At 51.0% G+C, this 26,070-nt stretch overlaps 1 protein-coding gene across 25 annotated transcripts in view; it reads right to left on the reverse strand.

The window, feature by feature from the left end:
* Nucleotides 1-21,471, reverse strand: part of DMKN (dermokine) — a 32,086-nt gene extending 10,615 nt beyond the window's left edge. The window contains exons 1-24 of one of the 25 annotated variants that reach the window (XM_075907612.1): nucleotides 19,924-21,471; nucleotides 19,146-19,166; nucleotides 17,277-17,333; nucleotides 16,322-16,345; nucleotides 15,968-16,024; nucleotides 15,225-15,248; nucleotides 13,788-13,844; nucleotides 13,401-13,424; nucleotides 12,892-12,948; nucleotides 11,877-11,900; nucleotides 11,156-11,212; nucleotides 10,743-10,766; nucleotides 10,235-10,291; nucleotides 9,195-9,218; nucleotides 8,570-8,626; nucleotides 6,554-6,577; nucleotides 5,606-5,662; nucleotides 5,261-5,284; nucleotides 4,774-4,830; nucleotides 3,814-3,837; nucleotides 3,269-3,325; nucleotides 2,310-2,333; nucleotides 1,828-1,884; nucleotides 330-353 (exon numbers count right to left, since the gene is read on the reverse strand). In XM_075907612.1, the coding sequence (XP_075763727.1) occupies nucleotides 330-353; nucleotides 1,828-1,884; nucleotides 2,310-2,333; nucleotides 3,269-3,325; nucleotides 3,814-3,837; nucleotides 4,774-4,830; nucleotides 5,261-5,284; nucleotides 5,606-5,662; nucleotides 6,554-6,577; nucleotides 8,570-8,626; nucleotides 9,195-9,218; nucleotides 10,235-10,291; nucleotides 10,743-10,766; nucleotides 11,156-11,212; nucleotides 11,877-11,900; nucleotides 12,892-12,948; nucleotides 13,401-13,424; nucleotides 13,788-13,844; nucleotides 15,225-15,248; nucleotides 15,968-16,024; nucleotides 16,322-16,345; nucleotides 17,277-17,333; nucleotides 19,146-19,166; nucleotides 19,924-19,995 (984 nt within the window). In that variant the 5' untranslated portion in view covers nucleotides 19,996-21,471. The remainder of the gene's footprint in view (nucleotides 1-329; nucleotides 354-1,827; nucleotides 1,885-2,309; nucleotides 2,334-3,268; nucleotides 3,326-3,813; nucleotides 3,838-4,773; nucleotides 4,831-5,260; nucleotides 5,285-5,605; nucleotides 5,663-6,553; nucleotides 6,578-8,569; nucleotides 8,627-9,194; nucleotides 9,219-10,234; nucleotides 10,292-10,742; nucleotides 10,767-11,155; nucleotides 11,213-11,876; nucleotides 11,901-12,891; nucleotides 12,949-13,400; nucleotides 13,425-13,787; nucleotides 13,845-15,224; nucleotides 15,249-15,967; nucleotides 16,025-16,321; nucleotides 16,346-17,276; nucleotides 17,334-19,145; nucleotides 19,167-19,923) is intronic. The other 24 variants (XM_075907604.1, XM_075907603.1, XM_075907595.1 and 21 more) reach the window with 24 other exon arrangements.
* Between the last annotated feature and the right edge of the window lie 4,599 nt (nucleotides 21,472-26,070).

The following is a 26,070-nucleotide window of genomic DNA, read 5'->3' on the forward strand; positions in this document are numbered from 1 at the left end:
GTTGATTCCAGTGGTTCTTTGGACAATTTACACCAGTGGAAACCTGGCCCCTTGCCTCTAATGAAGCTACAGCAAATTGACATAAACTCAGAATATGGGTCCAACATCATTCTCATTCACTGCTGGAAACCAAGAGATGTTTCGTGCACAAGTTGCAACATCCGAGTCCTATAAATGTGTTACACCCAATGTCAGTGATGGGATAAAAGGTGGAAATTGGGGTAGAGAGTTTTCCCAGAAAAGGGTTGGGCTGTTAGTGAGCAGTGAGAGAGAACAGCCGTGAGGCAAAGCGTGACAGTCTGACAGCAAAGAAATCTGCAGATACTCACCACTGACCAGAACTGGTTGTTTTGCTGGAAGAGAAAGAGGAGTTAGGAACGCATCCTGCTCAGCTACCCAGCAGGGGGGAGGAGTTTGTAACTTCTGAACAGCCACCTTCTGATCTCACCAAGAGGCCAATCTCTCCCAAAGCTCCTCCCCCAGACAGAACAAAGGAATCCTGTCTACTAAAACCCCATCTTTCCAGTGCTGGCTTCATCACTAGACAGAGGTATTATCACCCCAATGCCACCCGAGCGCTTCAGCTCTTAGGCCAGGCTCAGATCCCCTCCCAGCTGTGTTCATCATTCAGAGAATTGTGACTCTGTTTTTATAGTCCACAAGGCCGTGTGTACCCCCACTCAGGTGACAGAGTGGAAATGTAACCTAATGACTGAGGATTCAGCCAAGGGATCCTTGAGAGGACACAATCTATCCAGAGTTCCTAACACGGATGCCGGGAGCGGCGCATTCCCTGTGATTTCGGAAGGATCCCTCATGAGAGATTCAGCGGGTGCCCAAAGGACCTGTGGGATGCCTGTCCAGTGAGCTTGTAAAAGAAATGATCCTCCCAAGAGGCCCTGGCAAATCCTCATGAGGCCCCATCGTGGGGATGGGGATATTTCCCACAACTCTGCAGAGATCTCCCAGGTGCAGGGCACGGTGGGTGACTGTCAAAGTCCCGCTTCCAGGATAGAGGATGTGCGCCCAAAGGAAGTGTGGAGATGAGACCCTCCTGGGCCCTCTGCGTGGTATCACACAGCCTCATCCACCACGTCTCACGTCTGCCCAGAGACTGGGAGAGCAGGTCAACCTGCTATCAGCCTCAGCAGATTTTCATAAGTCGTGTGGGGTGGGAGGAATTTCCATACTGCCTGGATAACAAGGGCTGGTCCCAAGAGCGCTGCATTCCCTGTGCTTTTGGAAGGGTCCCTGGTGACAGTTTTAGGTGGTGTCCAATGGACCTGTGGGTGCACTTGTGGGAGAAGGGATCATCTTTGCATGAGCTAGTGGGGCAGCGCATGAGGACCCAGTGGGGAGGTATCCCCAAGCCCTTGGGATATCTCCCAGGAGCAATGCATTGTGTGAGATTGTCAGAGACCCTCTTGCAAGATGTTTCTTGGCTTCCCAAAGGGATTGTGGAGGTAACACCATCCCATCGGCACTGGCAATCCCATATCAGCCCCGACTATGTGCTCTCCTGGGGGCGCACCGAGGGGAATCCCAGCAGAGATGCCTCCTACAGGACTTTAAGGAGCCTTTTCTGGGCCTTTTCTCATTGCTACCCCAGGGACTGGGAGGGGGAGCTTGACCTGCTCTAAGGCTCTGGAGCTTTTCAGAAGCCGTGTAGAGCGAGAGGATTTCAATCAGCGCTGTCGCAACATAGGAATGGGCAGCCAACGCTCCTCACAGGCAAACTGTGACCAGACATCAAACAAGCTGAAACAGGCCCATTCCCGTGGTGCGTGTGCAGCTACACGGCACGGAGAGGAAATCTCTGGGACTTACATTGTTGTCGTCAAAGCTGCCAGCACCCACGTTGCCGGTGTCTACGCTACCGGAGCCCTGCAAGAAGAAGCATTTCTTATGGGTATTGCAGTGACATACAGAGCTCCAATGAATATTCTATTGACCGAGCAGAGGCGTGGACAATGTACAGCATCTGGGGAGGTGGGGTGTTGATTCCAGTGCTTCTCGGGACAATTTACACCAGTGGCAACCTGGCCCCATTGCCTGTAATGAAGCTACAGCAAATTGACATGAACTCAGGATATGGCTCCAACAGCTTTCTCATCCACTGCTGGAAACCAGGAGATGTTTCCTCGTAAAGCTGCAACATCCAAATCCTGTAAATGTGTTATACCCAAAGTCAGTGATGGGATAAAAGGGTTCCAGGTGCTACTTTGCCAAAGGGTTGGGCTGTTAGTGAGCAGCGGGAGAGAAGAGCAAAGTGTGACAGTCGGACAGCAAAAGGAACGGCTGATACTCACCACTGACCAGAACTGGTTGTTTTGCTGGAACAAAAAGAGAAGTTAGAAACGCATTCTGCTCAGCTCCCTAGCAGGGGCTTGTAACTTCAGAACAGCCACCTTTGATCTCACCAAGAGGCCAATCTCACCTAAGGCTCCTCCCCCAGACAGAACAGAGGAATCCTGTCTCCTAAAAAGTCCTAGACATAGGTCTTATTGACCCAGTGCCACGCTAGCACTTCGCTCTTATACCAGGCTAAGATCCCTGCCAGCTCAGGGGGTTCATCATTCATAGAATTCTGACTCTGCTTTTACACTCTGCAAGGCCGTGTGACCGCCACTCAGGGTGGAAATTTAACCTAATGGCCGAGGATTCAGCCAAGGGATCCTTGAGAGGACACAATTGAGCTGGAGTTCGTAGCACTGATGCCGGGAGCGGTGCATTCCCTGTGATTTCAGAAGGATCCCTCAGGAGTCATTCGGCGGGTGCCCGAAGGACCTGTGGGATGCCTGGCCACTCGGCTTGTAAGAGAAATCATCCCCCACGAGGCTCTGGCAAGTCCTCGTGAGGCCCCATCGTGGGGATGGGGATATTTCCCACAACTCTGCAGAGATCTCCCAGGTGTAGGGCACGGTGGGTGACTGTCAAAGTCCCGCTTCCAAGATAGAGGATGTGCGCCCAAAGGAAGTGTGGAGATGAGACCCTCCTGGGCCCTCTGCGTGGTATCACGCAGCCTCATCCACCACGTCTCAGGTGTGCCCCAGAGACGGGGAGAGCAGGTCAACCTGCCAGCAGCCTCAGCAGATTTTCATTAGTCATGTGGGGTGGGAGGAATTTCCATGCTGCCTGGATAACAAGGGGAAAGGCAGCACTGCTTCCAGCAGGCAAATGTTGCCAGACTTCAGAATAGCTGAATTGGGGCCATTTGCCGCATGTGTGCACCACTACACGGCACGGAGAGGAAATTGCTGGTACTCACATTGTTGTCATCAAAGCTGCCATCACCCACGTTGCCGGTCTTTACACTACCAGAGTCCTGCATGATGTGAAATATTTATTACATTTATTGTGGAAACACCTGTAAGGCTCCAATGGATAATTGATGGCATCTGGGCATGTGGTGTATTAATGCCAGTGCTTCTCTGGACAATTGATGCCAGTGGGAACATGGCCCCGTTTACTCCGCTGAAGCTACAGCAAATTTGCATCAACTGGGGATGTGGGCCCAACATCAAGAGATAATCCTGGGTAAAGCTGTGACATCAGAGAGCTGTGAATTTTCCCTGCTGACCCCGACTGATGGAATAAAAAGTTACAGAATTGGAGGAGGGGTAGCTCAGTGTTTTGAGCTAAACCCGGGGTTCTGAGTTCAATCCTCGAGGGGGCCATATAGGGATCTGGAGGAAAATATCAGTTGCAGAGAGGGTTTTGCCAACAAGGGTTGGGCTGTGAGTGAGCAGTGAGACAGAGAAGCAATGAGGCAAAGGAGACAGTCCGATAGCAAAGGGAACAGCTGATACTCACCACTGACCAGAACTGGTTGTTTTGCTGGAACAAAAAGAGAAGTTAGAAACGCATCCTGCTCTGCTCCCTAGCAGGAGCTTGTAACTTCAGAACAGCCACCTCTGATCCCACCAAGAGGCCAATCTCACCTAACGCTCCTCCCCCAGACAGAACAGAGGAATCCTGTCTCCTAAAAAGCCCCAGACATAGGTCTTATCGACCCAGCACCACACTAGCACTTTGCTCTTATGCCAGGCTAAGATCCCTGCCAGCTCAGGGGTTCATCATTCATAGAATTCTGACTCTGCTTTTACACTCTGCAAGGCTGTGTGTACCCCCACTCAGGTGACAGGGTGGAAATTTAACCTAATGGCCGAGGATTCAGCCAAGGGATCCTTGAGAGGACCCAATTGAGCCGGAGTTCCTAGCACTGGTGCAGGGATCTGTGCCTGTGATTTTGGAAGGATCCCTCATGAGTCATTCGGCGGGTGCCCGAAGGACCTGTGGGATGCCTGTCCACTCAGCTTGTAAGAGACATCATCCCCCAGGAGGCTCTGGCAAATCCTCGTGAGGCTCCATCGTGGGGATGGGGATATTTCCCACAACTCTGCAGAGATCTCCCAGGTGCAGGGCATGGTGGGTGACTGTCAAAGTCCCGCTTCCAAGATACAGGATTTGCACCCACAGGAAGTGTGGAGATGAGACCCTCCTGGGCCATCTGCGTGGTATCACGCAGCCTCATCCACCATGTCTCACGTCTGCCCAAAGACTTGGAGAGCAGGTCAACCTGCTATCAGCCTCAGCAGATTTTCATAAGTCATGTGGGGTGGGAGGAATTTCCATGCTGCCTGGATAACAAGGAGAAAGGCAGCACTGCTTCCAGCAGGCAAAATTTACCAGACTTCGGATTAGCTGAAGAGGGGCCATTCACCGGGTGTGTGCACCGCTACACGGCACGGAAAGGAAATCGCTGGTACTCACATTGTTGTCATCAAAGCTGCCATCACCCATGTTGCTGTTTTTTAAGCGAGCACAGTCCTGCAAGATGAGAAATATTAATTACGTTTATCGTGGAAACACTTGTAAGGCTCCAGTGGATATTCCATCAATCCATTTAGGCCATCGATAATATATAATATCTGGGGATGTGGCGTATTGGTTCCAGTGCTTCTCTGGACAATTGATGCTGGTAGGAACCTGGCCCCATGTACTTCTGTGAAGCTACAGCCAATTTACATCAACTGGGGATGTGGGCCCAACACCATCCTCATCCACTGCTGGAAACCAAGAGATAATCCTTGGTAAAGCTGATATCAGAGATCTGCAAATTTGCCCTATCGAAATCAACTGATGGCAGACACATAGAGATTTCTGCTGACACGGATTGGGCCCTTAGTGAGCAGCGAGAGAGAATAGCAGTGAGGCAAAGCGTGACAGTCAGATAGCAAAGAGAACTCCAGATACTCACCACTTTCCTGTAGCGATTGTTTTTCTAGAAGAGAAAGAGAAGTTAGGAATGCATCCTGTTCATCTCCCCACCAGGGTAGCAGAGGCCGTAACTCCAGAATAGCCATATCAGATTTGACCAATAGTCCAATCTAGTCTGATGTCCCTCTCTGGCCTGGAACAAAGGAATTGTCCCCCAAATCTTATCTCCCAATAAGCCCACTGTTCTAGTGCTATCGCAACTTGGCACAATGCAGCCAATGGTTCTTGCCGGCAAATATGACCAGACAGCACACAATATGAAAAGGAGCCATCCCCCGATGTGTGTGCAGCTACACGGCATGGAGAGGAAATATCTGGGACTCACGTCGTTGTCGTCAAAGCTGCCGTCACCCACGTTGCCGGTGTCTACGCTCCCAGAGCCCTACAAAATGGAGAATATTTATTACGCCTGTTGTGGTAACACCTGTAGGGATTCAAAGAATAGTCCATTGACCCAATGGCGCAACAGCCAGGCTACGTCTACACTGGCATGATTTTCCAGAAATGCTTTTAACGGAAAAGTATTCCGTTAAAAGCATTTTTGGAAAAGAGCGTCTAGATTGGCACGAACGCTTTTCCGCAAAAGCACTTTTTGTGGAAAAGCGTCCATGCCAATCTAGATGCGCTTTTGCGCAAAAAAGCCCCGATCACCATTTTAGCCATCGGAGCTTTTTTGCGCAAAACAGTACTGTCTACACTGTCTACACTGGCCCTCTTGCGCAAATGATTTGCGCAAGAGGGCTTTTGTCCGAACGGGAGCAGCACAGTATTTCCACAAGAACACTGACGATCTTACATGAGATCATCAGTGTTCTTGCGGAAATTCAAGCAGACAGTGTAGACAGCTGGCAAGTTTTTCTGCAAAAGCAGATGATTTTGCGGAAAAACTTGCCAGTCTAGACACAGCCACAATGTATAGTGTCTGAGGATGTGGCGTATTCCTTCCAGTGCGTCTCTGGACAATTTACACCACTGGGAGCCTGGCCCTGTTGATTCTAATGAAGCTACGGCAAATGTACATCAGCTGGGGACTGGGACCCAACCTCATTCTTATCCACGGCTGGAAACCAAGCGATAATCCTTGGTAAAGCTCTGACAGCCGAATACTGCATATTTTGTTGTGCCCAACCCAGCCGATGGGATCCAAGAGTTGAGCATGGCTGTTGTGTAGAGGATTTTGCCAGCAAAGGGTTGGGCTGTGAGTGAGCAGCGAGACACGATCGCAGAGGCAAAGCATGACAGTCCGACAGCAAGGAGAACGGCTGATACTCACCACTGACCAGAACTGGTTGTTTTGCTGGAACAGAAAGAGAAGTTAGGGATGCATTCTGCTCAGGCTCCCCAGCAGGGTAGCAGAGCTTGTACTGCCTAGTAACTTCAGAATGGATGGAGGAATTCAGACAGATAGGCCAGTCTACCTCACTGTCCCGCCCCGGGCTGTAACAGGGGAATGAGCCGCTCAGTCCTGTCTCCCAAAAGGCCCCTTATTCCAGTGCTGTCCACATCAAAGCCATAGACATAGGTAAAATCACCCCTACGCCACACCAGCACTTTAGCTCTTATACGCTGCTGGGGTCAGCTCCGTAGGTTACTTATTCATAGATATCTGGCTCTGCTTGTATAGTCTGCAAGCGACAGGCCATATGTTCTTCCCACTCAGATGGCATGATGGAAATTGAATCAGGTTGCAGAGGATTCAGCCAAGTTATCCTTAATAGGACACCGCTTAGCCTGTGTTCCTAGCTCTGGTGCCAGGAGCACCGCATTCCCTCTGATTTCAGGGAGATATTTATTGGAACCCTAAGGACCGGCGGGACACTTCATGCTGGCCCTGTGCACTCCTAGGAGAAGTCATCGTTCCATGAGGCCATGGCAAATTTTCATGAAACCCCCAGTGGGGAAGGGGAAATATCCCCAAACTATGCAGATATCTACCAGGTGCAGTGCATGGTGCGGGATTGCCAAAGACCCACTGCCAAATATTTCATCTGTGCTCAAAAGGATTGTGGAGATGACACTGTCCGGTCCACCATGGCAATCTCCCGCAAGTCTCCCGCAGATGTGTTCACCTGTGGACTCGCCAAGGTAGCTCCAAAAACCTCTTTTGGGCTGCCTCACTGCTACTCACATCTGGAGTATTGCGTCCAGTTCTGGGCCCCTCACTATAGTAAGGGTGTGGACGCATTGGAGAGGGTCCAGCGGAGGGAAACCAAAATGATTAGGGGGCTGAAGCACATGATTTATGAGGAGAGGCTGAGGGAGTTGGGTCTGTTTAGTGTGAAGAAGCGAAGAGTGAGGGGGGATTTGGTATCAGCCTTCAACTTCCTGAAGGGAGGTTGCAAAGAGGCTGGAGAGAGGCTGTTCTCAGTGGTGGCAGGTGGCAGAACAAGGAGCAACGGGCTCTAGTTGCAGTGGGGGAGGTCTAGGTTGGATCTTAGGAGAAACTATTTCCCTAGGTGGGTGGTGAAGCGCTGGGCTGGGTTCTCTAGGGAGGGGGTGGAATTTCCATCCCTAGTGGGGTTTAAGTCTCGTCTTGACAAAGTCCTGGCTGGGATGATTGAGTTGGGACTGGCCCTGCTTTGGGCAGGGGGCTGGACTTGATGACTCCTGAGGTCTCCTGGGATTCTATGATTCTACCGTGTAGGAGAGGAGATCAACCCTCTGTAAGTCCTTGGAGATGGTCATGAGTCATGCGGGGTAGGGATTTCAGAATGTAGCCGTGTAAGCCCTGAAAATCCTCGGGTGACACCGTTACACGTGCCGCAGGCTCTGCCGTGTAAAGCTTAAAGGCGCTTTATGCTGCGGAGACTGCAGGTGCCGGGCCCATTCCTGGGGAGGGGGTTCCGCTGCGGACTCTGTAGCTGGGAATGGCGACCCCTGCCAGCCCGGCCTCTGGGGAGCCAGCATGGGTGGGACGCTGCAACAGGGTTGGGCCGGGCCTGCCAGGGACAGGGGCTGCTCTGCTGTCCTGCTGGAGTAGCCCCTGCCTGCCGTGAGCCCCGTGGGATGGGAGCAGTGCCCTGCCTAGGGCAGGCGTGGAGCTGCTCCAACCCCTACAGGTTAACCGCGACTGGTAAGCCTCACCTGTTAAGAGTGAGACTTCCCGGTTAACCATTTACATCCTACTGTGGAGTGGGAGGAATTTCCATGCTGCCTTTGTAACACAGGAAAATACAGCAAATGCTCCTTACAGAGAACTGTGACCAGACCTCAAACTAGCTGAAGCAGGGCCCATTCCCCTGGTGTGTGAGAAGCTACACGGCACGGAGAGGAAATCTCTGGGACTCACGTTGTTGTCGTCAAAGCTGCCGGCACCCACGTTGCCAGTGTCTACGCTCCCAGAGCCCTGCAAGAAGGGGAATATTTATTATGCCTGTTGTGGTAACACCTGTAGGGCGCTGATGGATAGTCCATGGAACCAATGGAGCAATGGTCATTTTGTTGCATCTGGGGATGTGGGTACCAAGTCCCCTGCCTCTCTGGAAAACGTACCGAAGTGGGAGCCTAGCATAAATGATTCTAATGAAGCTACGGATAATTTATATCAGTTGGGGATCAGGCCCCAGAACCATCCTCATTCACTGCTGGAAACCAAGCGATAAGCCTTGGTAAAGTTCCGACATCCCAATTCTGCACGTTTGTTCTACTGAACGTGACTGACGGGATCAAAGGGAGAAACTTACAAACAACAAATAGTCCTGTAGCACCTTAAAGACTAACCAAACCTGTAGATGGGACCATGAGCTTTCATGGGCACAGCCCACTTCTTCAGATAAAGGGGATAACGGGGTTAGGATGGCTGCTGCATAGGGGGCTTTGCCAACACAGGGTGGGGTCCTTAGTGAGCAACGAGACAGAACAGCAGTGAGGCAAAGCGTGACAGTCCAATGGCAAAGGGAACGGCTGATACTCACCACTGACCAGAACTGGTTGTTTTGCTGGAAGAGAAAGAGAAGTTAGGAACGCATCCTGCTCAGCTCCCAGCAGGGAAGCAGAGTGTGCAACTCTAGAATAGCCACATCAGATCTGACCAATAGACCAGTCTAGTCTGATGTCCCTACCCAGGCTGGAGCACGGGGATGAGTCCCACAATCCTGTCTCCTAAAAAGCCCGTCATTCCAGTGCTGGTTTCATCAGTGCCACAGCCATATGTAACATCTCCTCAGTGCTGGTGTGGCTTTCTAGCTCTTAGGCTATGCTGAGATCCCCTGACAGCTCGGGAGGGTTCTTACTCATAGGCATCTAGGCCTGCTTTTATACTCCGCAAGAAACGGGCCCAGTGTTATTCCCACTCACATGATGTGATGTACAATTAATCTGATAGCAGAAGAATTAGCCAAGGTGTCCTAGCACTGCGTTCCTAGCACTGGTGCCAAGAGCAGTGTGACTTCGGAAGGATCCCTTTCCCTGGGGGACATGTCATGCCTGTCCAGAGCACTTATAGGAGAAAAGATCATCCTCCCATGAGGCCACGGGAAACTCAAGGGGGATGGCGATATATCTTGGGATATCTCCCAGGTTCAGTGCATTGTGAGTGACTGCCAAAGGCCTTCTGGGAAAATGTTTCATTGGTGCCTAAAGGAATTGTGGGAATGACACTGTCCCATCAGCCCGGACAATCCCATATCAGCCTCCCAAATCTGCGTCGCCTGGGGATGCTTGGAGGTAGCTCCCGGCAGACATGCCTTCTGAGTGACATGAAACAACTTTGGCCCAATGTCCCATTGCTGCCCCTGGGCTAAGGGGGAAGAAACCGACCCTATGTTGGCTTCTGGTGATTTTCATCAGTGCTGTGGAGTTGCGGGACGTTCCATGCGGCCTTTGCCACATGGGTAAACAGAGCCAACGCTCCTTCCAGGCAAATGTTACCAGGGATCAATCTAGCTGAAACAGGGACCATTCGCCTGATGTGTGTGCAGCTAACCAGCAGGGAAAGGGAATCTCTGGGACTTACGTTGTTGTCGTCAAAGCTGCCATCACCCACGTTGCCGGTCTTCACGCTACCGGAGTCCTGCAAGATGGGAAACATTTATGAAGTGTATAATGGTAACACCTATAGGGCTCCAGGAGATAGTCCATCAATCCAGTGGGGCCATGGGAAATTTATATCATCTGGGGATATGGACTATTGAATTCTGTGTTTCTCTGGACAAGGTACACCCTTCGGAATCAGGCCCTGTTGATTGGAACGCAGCAACAGCAAATTTATATCAACTAGGGATCTGTCCCCAACATCATTCCCATCCACGCTGGAAACCAAGCGGTAATCCTTGGTAAAGCAACGACATCCCGATTCTGCACATTTGATATAACAAATCTGACTGACAGAATCAAAGGGGTCAGGATGGTTGTTGCATAGAGGGTATGGCGACAACGGGTTGAGCTGTTAGTGAGCAGTGATAGAGAATAGCAGTGAGGCAAAGCATGACAGTCCAATGGCAAAGAGACCTGCGGATACTCACCACTGACCAGAACTGGTTGTTTTGCTGGAACAGAAAGAGAAGTTAGGGATGCATTCTGCTCAGGCTCCCCAGCAGGGTAGCAGAGCTTCTACTGCCTAGTAACTTCAGAATGGACGGAGGAAATCAGACAGATAGGCCAGTCTACCTCACTGTCCCGCCCCGGGCTGTAACAGGGGAATGAGCTGCTCAGTCCTGTCTCCCAAGAGGCCCCTTATTCCAGTGCTGTCCACCATCAATGCCATAGACATAGGTAAAATCACCCCCATGCTACACCAGCACTTTAGCTCTTATGCTCTGCTGAGATCCGCCCACAGCTCAGGAGGTTACGTATTCATCAAAGCAGCGGAAACAAGATCCATTCACCAGCTGTGTGTGCAGCTGGACGTCATGGAGAGGAAATCTCTGGGACTTACGTTGTTGTCGTCAAAGCTGCCGGCACCCACGTTGCCGGTGTCTACACTCCCAGAGCCCTGGAAGATGGGGAATATTTATTACGCCTGTTGTAGGGCTTCAAAGAATAGTCCAATGGTGCAACAGACAATGTATAGAGTCTGGGGATGTGGCGTATTCCTTCCAGTGCGTCTCTGGACAATTTACACCACTAGGAGCCTGGCCCTGTTGATTCTAATGAAGCTATGGCAAGTGTACATCATGAACTGGGCCCCAACATCATTCTCATCCATCATGCAAGATGGGAAATATTTGTTGTGTGTGTGATGGTAACAGCTGTCGGGCTCCAGCAGATATTCCATTGGCCCAGTGGGGCCACGGGCAATTTATATCATTGGGGAGGTGGGGTGTTGAATCCCGTGTTTCTCTGGATGATTTAGATTATTGGGAATCGGGCGCTGTTAAATGGAATGCAGCTACGGCAAATTTATACCAGCTAGGGATCTGGCCCCCACGTCATTCTCATCCAGGGCTGGAAACCGAGATATAATCCTTGGTAAAGCGCCGACATCCCAATTCTGCACATTTTCTATACCAAACCCGACTGACAGGATCAAAGGGGTCGGGATGGCTGTTGCATAGGGGGATTTGCCAACAAATGTTTGGTCTGTTAGTGAGTAGCGCGAGAATAGCCATGAGGCAAAGCGTGACAGTCCGACAGCAAAGAGACCTGCTGATACTCACCACTCTCCAGAACTGGTTGTTTTGCTGGAACAGAAAGAGAAGTTAGGAACGCAGGCTAGTAACCAGCTAGTAACTTCAGAATGGACGAAGGAAATCAGAGCCATAGGCCAATTTGCCTCCCCAGGCTGTAACAGGGGAATGGTCCCATTGTGTGACAGGCCCATTATTCCAGTGCTGTCCACATCAGTGCCATAGACATAGGTAAAATCACCCCCATGCCAGGCCAGCACTTTAGCTCCTATGCTCTGTTGAGCTACCCTCACAGGTTACTCATTCATAGATATCTGGCTCTGCTTGTGTAGTCTGCAAGACACAGGCCATGGGGTCTTCCTCAGAACTCAGCGGATATGATGGAAATTTAATCTGATAGAAAAAGGATCCAGCCTAGTTACCCTTGATGGGACACATTTCACCGTGAGTTCCTAGCACTAGCTTTCCCTGTGATTTTAGATGGGTCCCTTGTGAGAGATTCGGTGGTGGCCAAAGAACCTGCAGGACACTTCATGCCTGTCCATGCACTCACAGGAGGAGAAATCATCCTCCCGTGAAGCCATGGTAAATTCCCATGAGGGTTGGGGATGTGGCCCAAAACTCTGCTGATAGCTTGCAGCTGCCACGCTTTGTGGGCAATTGCCAAAGACCCACTTGCAAACATTCATCGGTGGTCAAAGGAATTGTAGAGATGACACCATGCCAGCAGCCAGGGCAATCCTGCCCAGGCCTCCCACGTATGTGTTCAAGAGGGGACCCACTGAGATACCTCCTAGCTTATACTGTGATGCCTTATTGCTGCCCCAGAGACTGCGGGAGAGAACGTCAACCTGTTATAAACCTCTGGAGACTTTCATAAGCCCTGTGGAATGGGAGGAATTTCCATGCTGCCTGAACAACATGGGAAAACTTACTCAATGCTGCTTGTGGGGAAATGTTAACAGACATCCAACTAGCTGAAGCAAGATCCATTCACCAGCTGTATGCAGCTGGATGCCATGGAAAGAAAATCCCTGGTACTTACGTTGTTGTCGTCAAAGCTGCCGTCACCCACGTTGCCTGTGTCTACGCTACCAGAGCCCTGCAAGAAGGGGAATATTTATTAAGTATGTAATGGTAACACTTATACAGTTCCAGCAGATATTCCACGAACCCAGTGGGGCCATGGGAAATTTATATCATCTGGGGATATGGGGTATTGAATTCTGTGTTTTTCCAGACAAAGAACACCTTTGGGAATCAGGCCCTGTTGATTGGAACACAGCAACAGCAAATTTATACCAACTAGGGATCTGTCCCCAACATCATTCTCATCCTCGCTGGAAACCAAGCGGTAATCCTTGGTAAAGCACCGACATCCTGATTCTGCATATTTGTTATAACAAATCTAACTGGCAGAATCAAAGGGGTCAGGATGGTTGTTGCATAGGAGGAATGCCAAACAACAGGTTGGTCTGTGAGTGAGCAGTGAGACAGAACAGCAGTGAGGCAAAGCGTGACAGTCCGACAGCAAAGGGAGCGACTGATACTCACCACTGACCAGAACTGGTTGTTTTGCTGGAACAGAAAGAAAAGTTAGAAACGCATCCTGCTCAGGCTCCCCAACAGGGTAGCAGAGCTTGTAGTGCCTAGTAACTTCAGAATGGACAGATAGGACAGTCTACCCCGCTGTAACTCCCCGGGCTGTAACAAGGGAATGAGATGCTCAGTCCTATCTCCCAAGAGGCCCCTTATTCCAGTCCGGACCTCAAAGACATAAGTAAAATCACCCCCACGCCACGCCAGCACTTTCGCTCTTATGCTCTGCTGAGTTCCGCTCACAGCTCAGTAGGTTACTCAATCACCAATCCAGCTGAAACAAGATCCATTCACCGGCTGTGTGCAGCTGGACGTCATGGAGAGGAAATCTCTGGTACTTACGTTGTTGTCATCAAAGCTGCCGTCACCCACGTTGCCAGTCTTTACGCTACCGGAGTCCTGCAAGATGGAGAATGTTTGTCATGTGTTATGGTAACATTTGTAGGGTTCCAGCAGATATTCCATCGACCCAGGGGACCCATGGGCAATTTATATCATCTGGGGATGTGGCATATTGATTCCTGTGTTCCTCCGGACAAGTTACACAATTAGGAATCAGGCCCTGTTGATTGGAATGCAGCCATGGCAAATTTATATCACCTAGGGTCTTGTCCCCAACATCATTCTCATCCATGACTGGAAACCAAGAGATAATCCTGGGTAAAGCACCAACATCCCAATTCTGCCCATTTGCAGCACGAAAACGACTGACAGGATGAAAAGTTTCAGGATGGCAGGTTTGAAGAGGGTTTTGCCAGGAAAGGGTTGGACCATAAGGCTATGTCTACACTGCTGAGCTATTTCAGGATATCAGAAGTATCCTGAAATAGCAATTCTGCATCTTTACACGCACCCGTTATTTCGAAATATCTTTCAAAATAACGGGCGTGCTATTCTGGCATCTCTGTAACCCTCGTTCATGAGGTTTAAGGGATTTGTCAAAATAGCACTTTATTTCAAAATTACATCGAAATAAGCTACACAATTTGCATAGCACAAATTGCGTAGTTTATTTCAAGGTAAGGGTGCTGTGTAGATGCACCCTTGGGGTATGTCTAGACTACAGGCTTTTGTCGACAGAAGTTTTGTCAACGGTATCTGTCAACAAGGCTTCTGTCGACAAAGAGCGTCTAGACTACATCCAGTTCTGTCAACAAAGCAAGCTGCTTTGTCGACATGACAGTGTAGACGCAAAGGACAGTGTAGATGCAGAACTCTGTCGACAAAAGGCGTTATTCCTTGTAAAATGAGGTTTACTGCCGTCAACAAAACTGCTGAGTTCTATCGACGTTATGTCGACAGAACGCAGCGGCAGTGTAGACCCAGGTATAGTTTTGTCGACAAAAGTCCACTTTTGTCGACAAAACCCTGTAGTCTAGACACACCCTTAGGATACATCTACACAACAGGGCTAAAATCAGAATAAACTATGCAACTTCAGCTATGTCAGTTACGTAGCTGAAGTCAAAAGAGCTGAATTAGGCTTTAGGCACTGTATACATGGCAGGAAGTTGAAGGAAGAACATTCTTCCTTCGACTTCCTGCACTCCTCATGAAATGAGGGCTACAGGTGTTGGCATAAGAAGCTCTCCAGCTCGACATTATTTTGAAATAATGGCTTGTAGTGTCGACACGTTATTTCAGAATAACGTCAGTTATACTATACTATTATATTATAACAACACTGCTGTGTAGATGTACCCTTAGTGAGCAGTGATAGAGGATAGCACCAAGGCAAAGCACCATAGTCCAATGGCAAAGAGAATGGCGGATACTCACCACTGACCAGAACTGGTTGTTTTGCTAGAACAGAAAGAGAAGTTAGGAATGTCAAGGTTTCCCTGAGAGGACAGTTTTCTAGGACAGAGGACAAAGGTGAGGACAGAGTTCCTAGCACTGGTGCCAGGAGTAGTGTATTCCCTGTGCTTTCGGAAGGATCCCTTGTGAGAGATTTAGTGGCTATCCAAAGGTATGGGTTAGGGGACACTTCATGCCTGCCCAGTACACTTGCCAGAGGAGAAGTCATCCTTCCAAAAGGCCATGGGAAATTCTTATTAAGCCCCAAGTGGGTATGGGGATGAACCCCAAAACTCTGCAGATATCTCCCTGGTGCAAAGCATGTGGCGAATTGTCAAAGATGTTCTTGCAAGAGATTTCTTTGGGGTCTGAAGGAATTGTGGAGGTGACACCGTTCCATCAGCCCTGGCAATCCCATCTCAGCCTCCCAAAACGTGTTCTCCTGGGACCCACTGAGGTCACTCCCAGAAGAAGTGCTTTCTGCGTGATATCAGAAAGGCTCGGTTGGCAGGTCTCACTGCTACCCAGGGCTGAAAGGGAGGAAGTCGACCTGATCTGAGCCACTGCAGGTTTTTATCAGCGCTGTGGATCAGCAGGACTTTCCATGCTGCCTGCGCAGCCTTGGAAAAGGCAGCCAGTGCTGCTTGCAGGCAAATGTTACAGACAACAAACTAGCTGGTGCGTGTGCAGCTACACGGCACAGAGAGGAAATTTCTGGTACTTACGTTGTTGTCATCAAAGCTGCCATCACCCACGTTGCCAGTCTCTACGCTACCGGAGTTCTGCAAGAAGGGGAATATTGATTACACCAGTTGTGGTGACACCTGTGGGTCTCCAGTAGATGTTCCATCCATCCAGTGGAGCTATGGACCATTTATATCATCTGGGGATGTGGTACATTGAATCCTGTGTTTCTCTGGACAAGTTATACAGGTGGGGAGCTGTCTCTGTTGGTTGGCATGCAGCTATGGCAAATTTACATCAGAGGGGATCAGTCCCTAGCATTCACATCCATCAATGGAGGCACCATTGAGACAAAGCGTGACAGTCCGATAGCAAAGAGAATGGCTGATACTCACCACTGACCAGAACTGGTTGTTTTGCTGGAAGAGAAAGAGAAGTTAGGAACGCATCCCGCTCAGGTCCCCACCTGGGTAGCAAAGGTTTGAACTGCAGAACAGTCACCTCACTCTGGTCTGATGTCCCTTCCCAGGCTGGAACAGGGAATGGGCCCCCCAATCCTGTCTCCTAAAAGGTCTGTCATTCCAGGACTGCCCTCATTAATGCCAACGCCATAGGCAATGTCTCCTCATGCCACTCCAGCCCTTTAGCTCTTATGCTTTGCTGAGATCCCTGCAAGGGTAACTAGTTTTCCTATTGATCGTCATCATGTTCTTCTGTTCCAGTCTGCAGGAAACAGGCCACGTGCTATTCCCACTCTCAGGACATGATGCAGGTTCAATCTAATTAGCACAGGAGTCAGCCAAGGGATCCTTGAGAGGGCAGAATTTATGCTGACTTCCTGGCACTGGTGCCAGGAGCAACACATTCCCTGAGCTTTGGCGAGAGCCAAGTGATCTGTGGGACACTTCACGGCTGTCCAGGAGAAATGTGTAGGAGAAATTTCCACGAGGCCTCCAGTGGGGAAAAGGATTTATCCCCAAGTGCTTGGAATAGCTCCCAGGTGCAATGCATTGTGGGGGATTGTCAAAGACCTTGCAAGATGTTTCAAGGGTGCCCAAAGAAATTGCAGCGTTGACACCGCCCCATCAGCCCTGGCCATTCCAGATCAGCCTCTCAGACATGCGCTCATCTGGGGACCCACTGATGAATCTCCCAGCAGACGTGCCCTCAGCATCTTGATCTAAGCCTTGTGAAGTGGGAGGAATTTCCAGGCTGCCTTCGCAGCATGGAAAACGCAGCCAACGCTCCTGATAGGCAAACTGTGACCAGACCTCAAACTAGCTGAAACAGGCGCATTCCCCTGGTGCGTGTGTAGCTACACGGCACAGAAAGGAAATCTCTGGGACTTACGTTGTTGTCGTCAAAGCTCCCGTCACCCACGTTGCCGGTGTCTACGCTACCGGAGCCCTGCAAGAAGGGGAATATTTATTACCCATATTGTAGGATTCCAGTGGATAATCCATTCACCCAATGGGGCAACGGACAATCTGTAGCCTTTGTGGTTGTGAAGTTTTCATTCCAGTGTTTCTCTGGGAAGTTTACAGCAGTGGGAACCTGGCCCAGGTGATTCCAATGAAGCTACTGCCCATGTACATGAACTAGACTTCTGGCCCCAGAGTTACTCTCGTCCACTGCTGGAGACCAGTAGATAAATCTCAGAAAAGCTCCCATTTCCCTAGGCTGCATAATTTGTTACCCCCTCCTGACTGATGGAGGATAGGTGGGCAGGAGAGCAGTTCCCCAGGTAGTTTTGCTAGCAAAGGAGTCAGCTGCCAGGATGCTTTCGAGGCAAATCAGAGTAGTCCAACAGCAAAGATAAGTGCTGTCTATCACCGCTGCCCAGAATAGACGGTTCTGCAGCATCAGAAGGAAAAGTTAGCCCTGAGTACTGTCCCGCTCCCCACCACGGTACCAGAGGTTTGTCACTGAGTAACTAAAGTGCCACACCCGATCAGAACCCTAGGTCAGTCTACCCGGATATCTCTCCCTAATCTGGGGCAATCTAGCCTTGCTTCTAGCAATGTGTGATTACAGAACCCACCCCACCCCTTTGAGAGATATCTTGGGTGCCTAAGGGAACTGTGAATTATCAGCATCCCATAAGCCCCTGGAAATCTCCCATAAGCCTCCTCTGTGTTCACAGGGGACGGGGATCTTCTAAAGTAGCTCTCAGAGCAGTGCCTTCTGGGAGCTAATGGAAATCTGCTTTATTGGCTATGCAGGAGAATTGCAGGAGATGTGCTCAACCTGCCATAAGCTTGTGCCAGTGTTGTCTTCAAGTCGTCATTGTCAAGTCCAAGTTGAGTCTCAAGTCCCTACAGTTCCAGTCTCGAGTCTCAAGTCCCTTTCAAGTCAAATCCCAAGTCGAGTCTCAAGTCTTAGTTTAAAAAATGTCAAGTCACTTTTGTAAAGCCATCAATATCGGCATTTTCGGACAATTTTTTCACCAAGTCAATTTAACACAATTAGCAAGTCTCAAGTTGAGTCTCAAGTCACAAACAATGAACCCGAGTCGAGTCTCAAGTCGAGTCACCTAGGCGACTTAAGTCGGACTTGAGTTCAAGTCGTGGGACTTGAGTCAACAACTCTAGCTTGTGCAGATTTTCGTAAACCTCCTGGAGCCGGTGGCATATCTGCATTGCTTTTGTACCATGGCTACACGCCAGGAAATGCTCCTTGCTTGGTAGCCTTTACCAGACCAGAAGCCAGGGGGAGCAGTTGATTGAGAGAAGCCACGTGACACGAGGAGAGAACCGCTGACAGTTTATGCTGTTGTCATTAAAGCTGCTTTCACCCACTTTTTTGTTACTGATGCTACCAGAGCCTTGGAAGATGAAGGGCGTTTACTGTGTGGATTACGGTAACTTCTAGAGCCCCCCTCCTGATTGTCCATTGACAACATGAGCTACAGACAATTTACATCATCAGGCGAGCTGTCCTCATTGACTCGAGTAGTGCCATAGGCCGTTCGCCACAGCCGTGGCCTCATCCTAACATCATCCCATCCATGCAAACCCTTCAATAGCCCTCAGAAAAAAACCCTGCACCCCAAGGCTGCGTAATTGGTTTCCCCCAGCCAGATGAATGGCTAAAGAAGCAGGGCAGGAGGACAGCCGCCTAGGGAGTTTTGCCGGCAAACAATTGTGCTGTTAGCGAGTGGCGAGGTCGGATGCTGCAAAGCATGGCAGTCTGCTCGCAAAGGGGGCGGCTGATACTCACCACTGACCACAACTGCTTCTTCTGCAACAAGAGAAGGAAAAGTGAGGACTGTCCGCTGTTCTCCCCCTCCCTCCCCCTGCACTACTAAAGGCCTGTCTTGCAGGAATAATTGCTGCTCCAGGTGAGTCCCTGATATCCCAGAGGACTGGGCGCCCTGCTATCCTGCCTCCCACAGCGGCTGCCTGGGCCCCCTGCTATCCTGCCTCCCACAGCGGCTGCCTGGGCCCCCTGCTATCCTGCCTCCCCCAGCGGCTGCCTGGGCGCCCTGCTATCCTGCCTCCCCCAGCGGCTGCCTGGGCCCCCTGCTATCCTGCCTCCCACAGCAGCTGCCTGGGCCCCCGCTATCCTGCCTCCCCCAGCGGCTGCCTGGGCGCCCTGCTATCCTGCCTCCCACAGCAGCTGCCTGGGCCCCCGCTATCCTGCCTCCCCCAGCGGCTGCCTGGGCGCCCTGCTATCCTGCCTCCCACAGCGGCTGCCTGGGCGCCCTGCTATCCTGCCTCCCCCAGCGGCTGCCTGGGCGCCCTGCTATCCTGCCTCCCACAGCAGCTGCCTTCACTGTGTGTCTGTGCAGCACCCGGCCTCCAGAGCCCAGATTCCAACGGGGTCCAGGTCCCTCCCTAGTTGTGTGTCTCTTGAACACCCGGCACAATGAATCCTCCCCAGGGTGCGGGCAGGGACTGTCTCTTCTGGGTCGGGGCGGCGCCCGCACCTGGGGTCCTGGCTTCACGGGGGCCCTCTAAGGCTACTGCAATACAAATCCTGAAGCACTTGATCTCACCAGCGGAGCTGCTCTGGTGCTCTGCAGGGAGAGGAGCCCCACGAGGAAAGCGGCCACACACGGCACCTTCATTGTCGCTTCTCTCCTGTCTCGGGAGCCGCGTTGTTTCTAGTCCGGCACCCGCAGTGGACACTGGTGAGGCGGAGCCCTGTATTTATACTGTACACGGTGTTCGGCACGGCCCACTTCATAGTGCCAAACTCTGATAATGCCACTACAGCGAGAGCCAATATCTCCCTTCTCCTCTGGGCTCTCCCATTCACCCTCTCCCGCTCACACCTGCACTCCCTGTTAATCTTTCCTCCACCACACCCTCCAGCCTAGACTTTCACACTCCCTTTAGCATTCTGCAGCAATCCCAGGCGTTCTAGAGGATGAGCAAGGTCAGGCCGTAGAAAACAGCTCACCAGCGGTCATGGGGTTGGAGCGCACATTTGAAAACGGGAATTAGGTTCCTCAGTCACCTGGGCACTTTGTGTTGCCATCACTGAAGTGGCACCACGCCCCTCCCGGCATTGCTCATGGCCACATGGAGAGATCCATCTACTCTACCGCCTGCGTGGGCAAAACTTAGGTCACTCAAGGGTGTGAATATTCCACCCACATCCCAGGTACGTGGGTGCGAAAGCTTCTGCCGACAGAGCTTATGCTGCTGAGGGGGAAGCCTGGCTTTTTTATACCGACATAAAATAGAACCTTATCGATAGAACCTTATCGATAGAACTATTGGTGCTTCATTTTCTGAGTGGCTGGACGCCAGCTGAACAGGAAGTGTTTCACGCATCCCTAGAACGTAAACCCAGACGGCTCTGTTCTGAGCATCCAGTCCAGGGCTACTCAACATGTGGCCCGTGGCCTGTTTGTTTGTGGCCCGCGATGCGGTTTGGCTTTACATGGGGCTCAACACGCTGCCCGCGGGTGGGATCCTTTGAACGTGGCCTCCACTGGGAACACGCTCCACAACGGTGAGGCATCTCCCGGGCAGGGTGAGCACTGAAAGATGCAAGCGGACGGGCTGGCTGGAACAGACGGGTACACAGTGTCGGCCTTTCTAGCTGCAGGGAGGAGATGCCGAGAGCGCGAGGGCATTGTGTGAAAGAAGCTATTTGCATATATTTGCATATACATTTGCATGTATGTGCAACCACACACAAGTTGCGGCCCTCGGCATGTGCTGGGAGAATCATTGTGGCCCCCGGGGCTTCCAAAGCTGAGCAGCCCTGGTCTAGGCGGAGTTCCCACAAATCTCAAATTCCAGAGAAACTCCTCCAGTGAGTTCTTCTTCGAGGCCGTACCTTCTTTGTGAGCTGTGGCCTCTCGCTGCGAACAGCATCCCGTCTTCACTCACTGGGCTCCGAAGCGTTGCAGCACCGAGGCAGAAAGGGCCAATATGATCCCCAGGGGTATGCAAAAGGGACCGTCAGCCGGGCAGAGGGTGGGAGAAGACCGTGTCCCTGTGTAGGGTGTCGCTCAGACCACTACTTAAATGCGGTGTCCACTTCTGGCGGCTTCACTTGAGGAGAGATGGGGAAACACTGGAGAGAGTTCCCAGAAGGGCTGCACAGCAATTCAATGGCTAGAAAACCAGGCTTGCCTGAGCAGACCCTTGATCACTGAATGTAGCTGCTGCTGCCTGGAAAAGACATCTGCTAGCAGGGCGCTTTCCCGTCTTGCTGGTAAAGGCCCTACAGGTTTGACCTCTCTGGTCCAGATTTCCATAGTCCAGCCCCATCTGTGGTCCCGCATCCCCTGGGCGCTCCCAAGCTGGAGCCATCACTGGGAAAAGCTGGGCCCCACACTCAGCAACTCCTCCCTGCCCTCCCAGAACTTCCAAAGGGAGGGAGTTTCCCAGGGAGGCGGAGGGTGGATGAGGGGACCCCTGGGGAAAGAGGCCGGGTGACTGTGAAGCCCTGCAGCCAAAAGCTCAGACCTGAGGCCGAGTGGAGGGGGCTGGGAGAGCAGCTTGGAAGCCGTGGGGCTCAGTGAGCTCCCGTGGGGCTGTGCTCTGGCCCCAGGCTGTGAGTCTCCACATCCCCCCGCCTCTCCCCGCGAGCGCCCCCCAGGCCCTGGTTGGTCTATGCCCGCTGTCATGTTATTGGATTCTAAAGATCACTGTTGCACCCATGGGGAGGAGTGCCACCAAAAGTCTGTACAAAGGGGGCCATGTGAGCTTGGGTACGTCTAAACTACATGGCTCCATCGACGGAGCCATGTAGATTTGTTTGTTTGGCAAAGGGAAATGAAGCCGCGATTTAAATAATCGCCACTTCATTTAAATTTACATGGCTTCCGCGCTGAGCCGACAAACAGCTAATCAGCTGTTTGTCGGCTCAGCGCGCTAGTCTGGATGCTCCCCTGCCGACATGAAAGCCCTTTGTCGACCTCCCCGGTAAACCTCATCCTACGAGGCATAACAGGGAGGTCGATAAAGGGCTTTAACATCAGCGCGGGAGCGTCCAGACTAGCGCGCTGAGCCGACAAATAGCTGATCAGCTGTTTGTCGGCTCAGCGTGGCAGCCATGTAAATTTAAATGAAGCCGCGATTATTTAAATCGCGGCTTCATTTCCCTTTGCCTACAACCCTCACCTACATGGCTCCATCGATGGAGCGATGTAGTTTAGACACAGCCCTTATGTTCTACCGATTCTCTACATGCTATTCATGTATAATATCTGTATGCGGAGTTATAAATATGGACTCTGGGGAAATGGTGGAAAATTCTCTGCCTCAGGCAGAGCAATGGGCCAGGAATGTTCGTTCAATTAGCTATGCTAATTAGTGAGGCTCTATGGACAGTAGGTCTCCAAGTGCTAGAGACACACCTGAAGGAATGTGTCTGGTGACTTGCAAACCGGCCAGGGCATAATGGCTGCAAGCATGTGAAACAAGGATAGATCCCTGAACCATGTGACCTGTGCTGGGGAGGAAGATGCCAGGAGAGGTATATAAGTGCCATGTGGCAATCTCCATCTTACCTTGAGTTCCGCTCCTGATCCCAGATGCAGCCTTGCAGGGAACAATGAGCCGGGAAGAACCCATCCTGACATAGGATGTAGACCAGAGACTTTTAAGATAGTCGTTTGTAACATCTCTGCTAAGAGCCTGTATCGAGAACTGGGTGATTTGATGCATGTTGTTAAGGAGGATACATCACCTCACTCTCCTGCTTTTGTTTCTTTTAGTAACAAACCTTTAGATTGTAGATTCTAAAGTATCGGCCCAGCGTGATCTTGTGGGTAAGATCCAGAGTGTAAATTGGCTAGGAACTGTGGCTGGTTTCTTGGGACCGGAAGAACCTGTTTCAGGGTAGGAGAGATTGGGTTGTTTAACCCCTCACCTGTGTGCAGGCCTGGGGCTGATTGGGGCACAGGGAGAGCTGGGGGGGGGGTCAGAGGGGTTTTGCTCATGAGGCTTCTGGCTGGCCAGATAGGCAGCTGAAGCGCTCGGTGCGACTGGTTTGTGGCCTATTTGGGAAGGTCTCCAGTCCGGGGCTGTAAGGAGCCCTGAGTTTGAGCAATTCGCCCTAAGCAGACGTCCTCAGTGGTGCCCAGACGGTGCCCGGTCTGTCACACCCACCCTTCTGCTGCTGCCACAGAAATGATGGCAATAGCTGGGAGGTGCTGGGAGGCAGGGAGAGAAGGATGGGGGGTGCTGGGTGGGGGAGCCAGCTGCCGGTGGTTGCTGGAAGGCTCTCCTATGCAGCGCAAACATGCCCTTAGTGCAGTGTTTCCCAATTTTATTTGGCCATGGAATCCTTTTCACTGCGAAAGGACCCCTAATAACAGTCTTAGGGTTTGTCTACACTGCCACCCTAGTTCAAACTAGGGTGGTTAATGTAGGCATTCGAACTTGCAAATGAAGCCTGAGATTTAAATATCCCGGGCTTCATTTGCATGTTCCCAGGCGGGAGCCATTTTTAAATGCCCCATAGTTCGAACTACCTGCCTGCGGCTACATGCGGTACGACTAGGTAGTTTGAATTAAAGCTCCTAATTCGAACTACTGTTATTCCTTCTGCAAGGGTTAAGGTTTTTCTTTTTTTTTTTTTTTTTTTTTGCTCAATAACTTTCCCCCAGGATTTTTTTTCCCCTCAACAAAAAATCCTGGGTGTTCTACATAGAAAAAATATATTGTTTGGTGTTCCTCGGTCTTAAAAAGTTTAAGAAACACGGCTTTACAATAGTGATAGAGATGCAGCCTCACTGCATATCCTGTCTTTTGTTACTGCTTTACAGTATCTTTTGCACGTGGTTTTATGAGTGATTCCTCAGTTGAACTGTGTGCACTTCTCTGGTGAGCGATACGCGATAGCTAACTTTGTAAGACGCCTCTGTTGCATTTTCATTCTCTGTTTTGGCAATTTTTAACATGAAGAGTTTGCTTTTTTCAAGTGATTCAAGCTTCCGCTTAAAAAAACTAAGGTCTTTATCTTTGTATTCTGAGTAATTTGTTTCTAAATGTCTTTGCAATTTAGCAGGTACCAAAGATCTAGTAGATAATATTTTGTTGCACAGTACATACTGGGCATCCGGAGCATCTTTACTTCCATTGCTTGTGAATCCAAATGACAAATCGTCCTCGACATACTTGAATTTTTCATTACGTGGCTGTAATTCTTCATAATTAGTTTGAATTGCCTCGGTATCTTCCTTGCTGGTTTCAGCAACAACAGGAGTGTTTCAAGTACTCGCTTTTTTCTTTAAAGTTCCTTCTTTTAGCCAATGATCCATGAGGATTTTGGTAGCAATCATTTAAATTCTATGTGCAGATACTATTAGAGTCCCGATTATCCCACCTAAACCGGACCGATAGGTGGTCAGATTAAGGAAAATGTCGGATAATCCGGAGTACAGAATTACCCATAGTTGATTCGGGTGGCCTGGCCCCTTCCCTCCCTGCAGCCCCCGGGCGCGGGCCAGAAGAATGGCCCCGCTCGCTGCCCTGTCACTCCGGGCACTGCTGCTGCTGCTCCTGCCAGCACCGCTTGGTCCCCATTCTTGCCTGGCCCCGTCCCTCCCTGCAGTGCCCGGAGCGAAGTGGCAGCGAGCTGGGCCATTCTCCTGGCTCACGCCTGGGGGCTGCAGGGAGAGAAGAGGCCAGGCAGGAAGGGGGACCAGCAGGAGTCTCCGACCCGTGGACTGGACTCTCAATCGCCCGCCGTGCGCTGCAATTCAAGGGACGTCAGCAGCTGGAGAAGGAGAAACGGGCCAGGTCACATGGCAGGCGGCTGGGGGCAGCGGGGGGTTTTAGTTTTGCTTTCAGGGGCTGCAGCTGGAGCATCTTCAGCCAGGGAGGCTGCATGCGGCACGGCACCCCAGGGTGTATCCGGCTCTGTCGTGTAAGCGGAATGTCGGATTAGCGAAGGTCGGATAATCCGGACTCTACTGTAACTTGTCGTATTGTTAAAGTCATCCACATGATCCACGCTCCCTGAGAGTGAGTATGGGGATTTACGGTGGCATATAACAAGCGATCCCACAACTGGACTGCACACACAGCGCTGAATGTTCTCGCTGAATCCCGGGGTTCCGCCTTCGTGTCTTTAAGACAAAATGTAGGTGTCTTTCTAAAGGATACACTCTCATCCAGCTTCGGGCAGAAATTTGGTGGCCTGTTAATATGAGGGTCGGGCTGAAAGGTCACAGCGGTCACTTCTGACCAATGCTCCCTCTATTTTTTCCATCCATGTGCAGAATACATTTTGTTGTGTGCACCATGGTATGTGAAGATGGGCACCACCAATAGAAACATAGGCTGCTTGCTGGGGGGAGTTGTGGGTGCTCTGCTAATCAGCTGAGTGCCACTTGACTCTCTCCCGGGTGGCTGCCCCAGGCACAGCTTACAAGGATCGCCACCTCTGGCCGTGAAATTGGTGAATGTTTAAATCTCCCCGGTTCTCCTCTTCCTGCATGGGCCTTGCAGACAGGACTGCCCAACATGTCCATAACACTTGTCGCTCTGCACGTCTGTCATAGTCTCATGCGTCAGGGCGACAGCCAGTCTCCTGCAGGGGTCAGGAAAGATGTTTTTCCTGGATGCAAAATTGTAACTTTCCTCTGATGCATCAGAAGAGGGAAAATTCTAACGGCTGGGTGTGAAATGAACCTTTTTGATACGTCAAAGTGTAAGTTTTCATTCTCGCGGCA

This window comes from Pelodiscus sinensis, chromosome 24, assembly GCF_049634645.1.
Source record: "Pelodiscus sinensis isolate JC-2024 chromosome 24, ASM4963464v1, whole genome shotgun sequence".
NCBI lineage: Eukaryota > Metazoa > Chordata > Testudines > Trionychidae > Pelodiscus > Pelodiscus sinensis.